This window comes from Scomber scombrus, chromosome 4 (assembly GCF_963691925.1).
Source record: "Scomber scombrus chromosome 4, fScoSco1.1, whole genome shotgun sequence".
Classification (NCBI taxonomy): domain Eukaryota; kingdom Metazoa; phylum Chordata; class Actinopteri; order Scombriformes; family Scombridae; genus Scomber; species Scomber scombrus.
The window spans coordinates 15073155-15083719 of NC_084973.1; the positions used below are offsets into that span (position 1 = coordinate 15073155).

Below are 10565 nucleotides of genomic sequence, written 5' to 3' on the forward strand. Positions count from 1 at the left end.
CAGGTGACTTTAGTGTCATACTTTTTTCAGTATATCTTGCTGTCTGACAGAGTGGGAAATCATCTTATTTAATTTGATTTAATCTTGTTATTTCATAAATCTTAACAGTGTATTTGACTTTTCAGATGGTGAGAAATAAAGTGCTTCTGGTGCTGCATGTGACCTTCAAAATAAATCTAACCCAGCAAGAAAAGGAGTATGTTTCTTCTCTGAGCTCTGCAAAGTGAGGATTTCTACACCCGAAGATGAGGAGTATGATCCATCCCTGTTGTTGGCTTCATGAAAATGGTCTTACACTAAAGTATCTCATGGATTAAATGGGAAAATATCTACTTTTAAGATCACAGGAGAGGCAGCTCTTAGCTTTTAGTGCACCTCTTTTGGCCATATTTCATTGACATCCCAGGTGTTGCGAACTGTGGCAGTTGGAAACAGGTTGTGTTTATGAGGCCAAACCTGTTATCTGATCAAAAAGTTCACCTCAGACAGATGGGTTAGTGAACACCCTTATATGAATATATTTGTGTGTGTGTGTGTGTGTGTGTGTGTGTGTGTGTGTGTGTGTGTGTGTGTGTGTGTGTGTGTGTTTTATCTCTGTGTTAGGTCTTATTCAGCTTTAATTTTTAACTTCTTGAATTACAAAAAAAACGTTGCTTGTTTTTGAATGTCTACAAATATACATTACTTTATACTTGTTGTTTCTTTCTTTTTTCTTATTCCTGTTAAAAACATGATCAATAAACAGGAAGTAAGGTTGTTTTCACTTCATTGTTTTTAAAATAAAAACACTTGCACACAGTTTTTTTTCCTCCATGTTTTTTTAAGCGCCCTTGAATAACACACTGACATAGCAACAGAGCACCACTAGGTGGCAGTACAATCACATCTGACATTTTTTAAATTATTATCCAACAGCAAGAATATGGAGCTTAACTTCCTCTACAGGACACTATGTTCATAAATAAGTTAAGTATTTCAACATTGACCAGTCACTCTTCACCAAACTGACACTCACACATGATGTAAGAGATCACAATGCCAAAACTGAGATTAAGTTTATGGCCAACTGAATGGGGCATAATCATACAGATTTAAATATCATGAAGGCTCATAGTCTCAAGAATTAACACATTTCCATCAGGTATAAAAAAGCAGAAATTTCCCACAATTCATTGCTGAAATACGGTGGTGGGTGGGTGTGGAAGTTTTCTCAGTGATTTGCAGTGTTTTGTCTACTCTCCAGTATCTTACACGTATCCCAGTAAGGAGCAGCTCATCAATTCTGGCAATAGGAGAAAAACAGTCTACAGTAGCAAGTTTACAAACAGAGGAAAAGGAGGGGAAGGTGCTGGTTGGGTGATAAGTTATGATTTCCTTTGTACATGAAAACCGTTGCGCCCCTCTTACAAGGCTACCATAATCTGTCTTTGGCTCAAATGAACACAACAAAGAATACGGTGAGCAACAAACATGAGCCCATGTGGTCACAGCCTCTTGGCAAAAAGGTAGGAATTCCTCTAATATGATTCTTAGAGGAAACGAAAACACATCCACGCATGTCACCAACTAGTTAAAAAAAAAAAACACACTCACACACACACACACTTTGAAATCAGGACTGAGGAAAGACAACAAATTCATACAACAACAAAATAGTACTGATGGCATTTTTTGTGACAATATTAATAATACATTCAAAAGAGAACAACTCACATTAACTGACTCAAAATGAGACGCTGTGTCATATCAGCTCCTAGAAGAATGATGATGAACAAAAATGGCAGCTCCTTGTATTCTACAGATATTCATTTTGACAGGAACCAGAACCAACTTCTCAGATATCTTCAAAACGTGAGCCATTGGATTTTGGTGGAGGACAGTTTGTGTGAAGAAGAAACACTGATGTGGATTTGTACAAAACAAAACAAAAATCAAAATAAAGTGCTTCTGTTAAAACAAACATCCTCTGTCTGAGGTATTAAAGAAAAATCACATCAAATGGCACAATAAAACAAACCCTACGCCATTACACTGTGCACTGAAGACAAAACAAACTATTTACAGTCTGGAGTGTATATCCATATTGTGTGATACACACTCAATTCACCCACACAGAAGCATTTATGGCATCCTATCCAAAGATGAATTATCACGTCTCCTGTGTTATTCCCCAGACGGCTGATTCTGCCGGGTTGACCCCTGCAGTGAGATGCTGTGCTGTTAGTGTTGTCAATCTCTGTTGTGCCCGCTGGGAGGTGTGCCACTTCTCCTAAAAAATACTTCTAGTTCCCAGTAACTGTCCAGCCTGCTGTTTCCTCTCTGCAAGAAAGGAACCAGTGCGCAGTTTCAGTGCTCAGAAAAAAAACTCCCAAAACTCTCTTTCTAGTGCACACACATACACGAGCCCACAGGCATGCAGGCACAAAGATGTCCCCTCTTACATGAACCCCATGCTCAGTGCACAAAGCAGGAACAGAGCGAGGTGTTTGATATGTTGAGAATCAAGGTGTATGGTGGAGGTGGCAGAGCCGCGGGGGTAGATCCTCCATCTGTCCTGGTGTGGGTGAAGACTTTCCATGTCCTTCTGGGCACTGTACGCCGTCACTGTGAAGTTAGCATCCCCGGTGGTCAGGAGATCAAACACGCACGAGTGGAAGTAAATGTCCTGCACCTCCAGCTGCTCCCGACAGCGCTCCTTTGCCCCTTCCACACCGAAAACCTGGGGGGCACCGTAGGGCAATGATTGTGTCTGTGAGGAGTAGCTGGGCCGACGAAGCTGCTGAACCTGTAGGCCGAGTGCAGGTGGGGACAGGGGGAGAGGCAAATGTCCTCCCTGGTCGATGCGTTCACTGCTGGGGCAGCCGTTCAGACAGAGCTGCAGGTCCTGGGAGGCATCGTAGGCCTGAGCCAGCTCCTCAGGGATCCGCACTGCCAGGGTCAAGTAGTGACCCAGCTGGCGGACAATCACCGTTACGCCAATGTAGCCAGCATGCAGCTCCACGTGGTGCCCCGGGCTGCGCTCAGAGATCCACAGAGCCCGCACCTTCCCAGTTGCACCGTCTGCACCAGCAGAAGCGTGGATTGGGTCTCCACTGCTCACAGTGCCATCATCAAAGGCAGCAGGGAGATTGTCTGTGACGGCCTGATAGACCCTCTGGTCTGTGCAACCCTCATAGGGCTTGAAGATAATGGTGATCTAAAGAGCAGAAAGAGAGAGCATCAGATAAGTTGTAGTTTAAAGATATTGAACACACGCAACTTTCATTAAGGCGATAACTCAAGCCAAAATGATAAGCCGATTAATCAATTAGACAATCAACAGAAAATTAATCAGCAAATAATTTGATTTATTGTTTAAATTCCATTCCAGGTTTTTTGGAGTTTGGATGGTTAGTTGGACAAACCTCACAATTTGACACCTTTACATTAGGCTCTGGGACACTGTGGTGCACAGTTTTTACTATTCTGACATTAATCAATGAATTGAGAAAATAATCATCAGATTCATGGATAATATAATTATCAATGGCTGCAGCTCTACAGATAAGCTAAAAGGTCTCTAAACACACACACACCAGCACAAATATTAACATTCACCCATTACACAGGTTATTGACTCTAATCACACTATGTGTGAGAAATGACTAAATGGCGTTTTAACAAGTAGTAATTTGACACAGCTATGCAAACATGTTCTCTCACACACACACACACACACACACACACACACACACACACACACACACACACACACACACACACACACACACACACACACACACACACACACACACACACACACACACACACACACACACACACACACACACACACACACACACACACACACACACACACACACTGGTGGATACAGGGTGTGGTGTGAGCATTACGGTTAGCACTAGCATCATAGTTCCGGTGAATGGCTGCTTTGTTCACATGACAGCCATGAGGAATGAGGCCTGGTAGGCCATTAATCCTGGAGGGCTGTTAAATTGTGTGTGTGTGTGTGTGTGTGTGTGTGTGTGTGTGTGTGTGTGTGTGTGTGTGTGTGTGTGTGTGTGTGTGTGTGTGTGTGTGTGTGTGTGTGTGTGTGTGTTTGTGTGTGTGGTGGTGGTGGGGGGGGGGGGGGGGGTCCCCCTAATAATCGTGACTAATAACTTGCCCCACCTCTAACGCAAGGTCAAACCTTCAGCTCCACAGTGCAGCACCCATACTATTTGCTTAATGTGTATGTGTATCAGCCAATGTGTGCATGACTAAGTGTTTGCATGGGTGTGTATGTGTTTTAATAATTAAAGCTATCGACTAAGCTTGAGAGGGCAGATCATCAGGGGAAACATCAACATAGCTTCTTTAACACCACAAAGATCACCTTGTGCAGCTCATCATCCATTTGGTGGTGTGTATGTATGTCTTTGTGCATGTGTCCATTTTTTGTTGTACACAGATAAGGACCTATAACACACATAGTGCTGAGTGCAAGGAGTGCCACTTAAGTGCTACAAGGAGTGACACACACACACACACACACAAATACTTTCAAACACACACATAAGTAAACAGTGGATCCTTTCACACATCTCATTCCATGTTATTAGAGGTCAGGCTATATGCAGCCATTAACCAAGTTAGGTTTCCAACACTGCTTGAGTCACAAGAGACAGTCACAAGATCAGGCTGTTTGCCTCACACCTGTGAGTCTGAGGGAACGAGACACAGAAAGTGAAAGAAACGGAGAGAAAAAAGTAGAGCAAGGAGAGCAGGGGTGTGTTCCAGCCTCACAGTGATAAGATTTCTTCCTCTGAGGCAGAGAAAAGCAACTTAGAGGTCATTATAGAGAGTGTTTCCCTCTCTCTAACACACACACACTAACACAAAAATAAACTAGATTACAGCTGATCTCACTTAAGAAACTCTTATAAGCTTAATAACAGTAAATTACACCCCAAAAAGCCAATTTCTCTCTGCCTCAACCTTTAAAACAGCTTTCTCCTCACCTTATTGGTCGCTGTAGCACTGGAGCCCGTCACCACTGGAACATTAGTGACCTGAACCGACAGATAGTCATTATCAATAAGCGGCCAAGCCCCCTCCACCTTACAAGTCTGGAAGCTGTCCTTAAACGTCCTCAGATGGGGGTCCCCGAACAGCCCACAGAACAGGTACCCAGGCTGCGAGTGGCTGTGGCTGCGAGCATGGGAGTGCGAGTGTGCATGAGCATGGGAGTGTGTGTGGGCATGCTGGGTGCGACTGTGGTAGTTGCAGGGCTCAGGTTGAACCTCGGGGTGTGTGGAAGAAGTGGGCCCGTCCCTGGAGCAATTCCTCTGGCTCATGAGGTCTGAGATGCCCAGCACTGCAGAGTGGAAGACCAGGTTCCCCCGGCAGGACTTGGCTGTCCTCTGCGTGCAGGCTGAATACGCCCGCAAAGCCTTGCAAAATTCGGTATGAAAGCCATCCACAGCGGACGTGAGGTGGGAGGTCAGGGAGACGAAGTCAGTGGTGCACTTTTGGATACGGCACTGAGGGGTGGCCACCTGGCACTGACCTAGAGAGGACACAGGGAGAAAAAAAGTTGTCATTAAAGCGATAGAACCAGCTCAAAACTGCCAAGAAGATTACCACACAAGTCTTTCAGTTGGCTGTAACTAGAAAAGGAAACAGGACTCTGTGATGTTGGCTACGCTTTGATTTTAAGCACACAATGTTACCAGCCTGTTGCAATCAAACCTAATAAAACTGGAAAAAGAAGCTGCCGCTAGTTGAAAGTTTTAATCAATCAGCGGTGCCGCTCTTGAGAGTGTAAAGACCTGGAGTGTAATAAACCAAAGAGCAGGCAGAGAGAAAAGATAAAGAGCATTTTCCTACAAGGGGTGAGATAATACTGCTTACAGCCCTGTAGCAAAGAAAAAGACTACAAATTCCTAACACATCTGGTATTAAAGACAGAAAGAGCTCGATGATGCAAGGTGTATTAGACCAGAAAATACACATCACAAATGAACCTTTATTAAATATGGCTTTCAAGTTATGTTTTATGTCCCTTTAATGTTTGTTTACAGCTATAACGATGAGCTTTAGAGGAGGCTGAAGTAAGGAAATGCATCCAGGAGACTGATTATTCAGTCCCTGTACACAGTAGGAGCACATTTCTTGGTCCAAAATGTTCCCTGATGTTTTATCTATTGCTACATTTCTGAATGTAACAAGGGTCAAATCAGCCTTTTATATCATAGATCATCAGAGAGAGAGAGAGGGGGATTTAGAGCGAGAGAGAGAGATTAGAGACCAGACCTAATGCATCAGTCACAGCATGCTCCTATTAGATTAGGCCAGAGAGAGGCTCTGCAGTGTATGGGCAGCTGCACATACACACATACACACGCACAAACACACACACAAACACACACAAATAGCTTTCTTTCTTAGAAAGAATGCTGGTTGTGCTTCTGTTCAACACAGACAGTCCGTGATCTTCAGATGGTGGTATGATCTCCTAATGGCCAAGCAAAATCAGTCTCTACATGGTTTTGACTGAAATCAACAGATTCTCTTAATGTCACACTATCACTTAACAACCACACACACACACACACACACACACACACACACGCACACACACACACACACACACACACACACACACACACACACACACACACACACACACACACACACACACACACACACACACACACACACACACACACACACACAGCTCATTCCAGCTCTTCTTTGCACATGTATTTGATTTTGGGGTATGAAGGAGTGGGGCGCCCCCATTTGGGGGCAGTAGTGCTCTTAGTTTTAGAAATCAGGGTGCAGGTACGGACCCCTACTCGCACCACGCTTCAGAATCTCTCTCCTGCCTGTTAAATACTGACACCAACCCACAGACACACACATCCAGACACACACACATAGGCTGCGTGCCATGCCAACCACCACTGTACAGACCGTCCGAGCACTGAGGATGCATTGTCTCTTTGACTGGCGCACCAACAGCCTCCCTTCTTTCCCTATCTGCAGGCAGTACCTAAATACCGCTCCCAATCTAATCAGAGCAGGTTTATTCTCTTTCGGAAGGTATCAGAATCATGAGCTGCTCTAAAAGGCACAAAAGCACTCATTCACCAACATTTCCCAGCAGGGTGACGCCGACCCCCAAATGAAGAACTTGGGTTCAAAACCACTGGCTTATATAAAGGTTAAAACCTCTCTGATGACAACCATCTGCTGAAGTTTCACTGAGCAAGACACTGGATCCAAGCAGCAGCTCCCATTTTGCTGCTCCTGCACACTTGCCTCCCTCCCATCCAAAAAGAGGATATCCACATGATGATTAATAACGTTCCAAATCAATATTAAAACACTTTATTTTGTTCTTCAAGGCTTCCCATGGTCTCCCTTTTGTGAAGCTGTCCTCTTAAGCGCCTTCTCTAAGCACGCATAGCCCTACTTTGAAAAGAAAATCCAATCTATGCATATAAATAAGCAATTTGTGGTAAGACGAGTCAAGGTGATGAATATTGAATTGACTTGAAAATATTATTAAGAAGGGGATAAACTCCTTATGGGAAAAAATAATGCATGAGGGTCATTCAACACATCCAGAGCCTGGTTTGCTTCATCCCCTTGGGTAAGTATCTAATATAGACACAATAAAACAGTCAGCAATGCCCACACCACTTCCATCTCCTACCACAATATTAACTTCTTTTTTCACTCCACCCCCCTCCCCCAGCTTCCTTCATAAGCTCATACTGTAGGTCTCGTCCCTTCTTTGCTCTCAAGCCTCATCTGTTGTCAGATATTATTTTTCTCCATCTCAGATCTATTGCCTCCATCAGCGCAGTTTTCAGCCTTCAGCAAACATCTGATCAGACAGAGGTCAAAAGATCCACAAGCTGAATCACGCCGGTTTCGTCTGCCTATCCGGCAGCCTCCCTCTGATCTCCGGAGATCAGAAAAGGATCTACTGGGATCATCTCTCAACCAAGGGAATGGCTTGTGAAGTGTTTATTGATCACCTTGTTGTGCACTCTCTCACACGCTGAGTTCAAATCACACAAACAGCCCTCCTAGCACAGAGATACAAAGCTTTACAGGAGCTCATTACAGCTAGCAGCCTCTCTTTCTGTCTCTCTCAACTAGACATTGTGAACGATTCAGACATTCCTGCCTCCCCATCTAAACAGACACATGGAGCTGATGATGAAATATGTCTAAAATACTCTGAAAAGTAAAAGTTATAACAAATAAAACATTGTCTTTGTTTGAACAGACTAAATAATACACATTATTTCCAGGTGGCACACATTTAGCAGAAGGTGCCAAGATCTTTAATGTGAAGTGGGTCTCACCAGGCTGCGTGCAGAGGCGGTTTTGTCCCGCTGCCTGAGCCGTGTTAAACTAATTACTGGAGGTGTGACTGCTCAACAGACAGCCGACACAACAGCCGACCCCCTGCACATGTACAACACACACAGACTCTGTCCCACCCAAAAAAGAGGTCATCCTGCTTTTTGAACCAAATGAAAAATGCATCTGTGTCAAATGTAACCAAGTGAATTTAAAACAAACCAAATCAGAGGTAAGTAAATCATAACCTCTGTACAGCCACAGCAAAGTAGTCTATCCAAAAGTCAGTTATGTTTTAGGGTCAGTAATTTTTAACAACACCTTATTAACCTTTGGTTTCCAGTGAACAGACTCTTCTTTTGTTTAAGGCTTTGTTTTCTTTTCTGTCCAGATTTTGTCTCCGTTTCTGCTCTAGGTGATAGTCAGAAGACAACCAACAACTAATATAAAGAAAATGTTAGATTTTTAGAGAGGCATTAATTTATTCTTTCTCTTCAAAGAGTCTTAGCCTCAGAGTAACTTGGATCAATTTAATACTATTCACTAAGATGCATAGTATTATTTTGCATCATGCAACTGAACATAACAAACTGTAGATCAGATTTACAACACACTAAATCCCTGACACTAACTTTTTATGCGCAGATTTACACTCTCTGATATTGATGAAAGCTGCAGTCTGTAATACATGGACATGAGGGGAGGTAGTCACTCTTTCTTCCTTCCCCTCCTCCATGAGCCATTAAGGGGCAGACAGGAGAATGACGGCCCAGGAGAGAGGAGGAGAAACTCGATCCGTGCTCAGAGTGCTGCACTGCCGCTGGAGAGAGAGCCATTGTCAGGCAGCACTGGGCCCAACACAAAGATTGACTACACAATGATTACCTACGCTTAATAACTGATAGAGTGTGGCTGATCACTTCCATATGCAACGGACTGAAAAGAAATGTAGTTACTTTGGATGTAGTGCAGCACACAGAAATTGGTGCGAAATATTATAACAAAGTGCGCAAAATCACGTATTAGTTGCGATTATATCCGAGAGGCACGCAAATCGATGCAGTGATTAAGTGCAGTTACTTACCTATGTGGGCACCGCAGCACAAAGCGATGATCAGCAGTAGCAGTGGCCGGAAGCGGCGCACCAGAGACGGGGAGGCGAGGCGCTCAGCCCCGCGGCAACAGCATCCGGCTCTCCCCATCCCCGTCCATGCAGGGCCAGGAGGGGAGAGTGGACAGACCTCCAAAGGGCGAGGAGGGGTGGTGTCCAGGCCTTCTCACTTCTTTTTCTGCCTCTTCTTCCTCACTCTTCTCTCCTTCCTCTCCTCCTCGGGTGCGCAGGGGCATTAAAACACAGCTGCTCCGCGGAATGCAGGGCGGAGGAGGGGGTTGGAAAGGCAAAGAGAGGAGGAAAACAAAGTGTAAGCACAAGTCACTCCGACGACACTTTTACTTTTTTACCCGTACAAATCCACACCCCACGTGATTTAAGTGCGCTCCCTCCGTGGTCGGACTTTTGCCTTGATTATGATCACTCTGCGCTCTCCTCTCTAGTCTCACACACGCACTATCACATCTCTCTCTCTCTCTCTCTCTCTCTCTCTCTCTCTCTCTCTCTCTCAGGCTGGATTTCTCCTCCACTCCTCCCCTTTCACTTTCTCCTCCTCCGCCACTGCCCCTCCAACAAATCAATAGAGAATCAACCAAACCCTGCTGGCGGAAAACCCGCCTACCAGGACTACAGAGAGAGAGGGAGAGAGAGAGAGAGAGAGAGAGAGAGAGAGAGAGAGAGAGAGAAGTGTGTGCGGGTGTGTGTGTGTGTGTGTGTTTGGGGGGGGGGGGGTCTACAAAGAGGACTGTGATAAAAGTTGTAAAACATTGGTAAGATGCCATTAAATCCCTGTATATATACTGAAGATAATACAGTAATGCTGCCAAGGGATTTTATTTGACGGAGTGGAAGCAAATCAAGACAAACTGTGTGCTGATTTAATGGGTAAAATGTGCCTCCTATATATCTATATAAACCTTAAAAATACTACAACTTCTACTAATACTACCACTTGAACAACAAAGGAAATCGTATGTGAAATTAGTTTGTTATATGTAATAATGGTCATAATCACACTCATTCATCAACATCTTTGTTTGTTGGAGATAAATAAATAAATACAGAATCCCAGACTCAATATCAACAAAATCAT

The 10565-nt window shown here is 44.1% G+C and overlaps 1 protein-coding gene across 1 annotated transcript; it reads right to left on the reverse strand.

Moving 5' to 3' along the window:
- Positions 1–2399: 2399 nt before the first annotated feature.
- rgmb (repulsive guidance molecule BMP co-receptor b) lies at positions 2400–9963 on the reverse strand. The gene is made up of 3 exons (XM_062417961.1): positions 9446–9963; positions 5001–5548; positions 2400–3196 (listed from the first exon to the last, which is right to left on the reverse strand). Exons 1-3 carry the CDS (start codon positions 9561–9563, stop codon positions 2438–2440), a joined length of 1425 nt encoding a protein of 474 aa, XP_062273945.1. The 5' UTR covers positions 9564–9963; the 3' UTR covers positions 2400–2437.
- Positions 9964–10565: the final 602 nt, after the last annotated feature.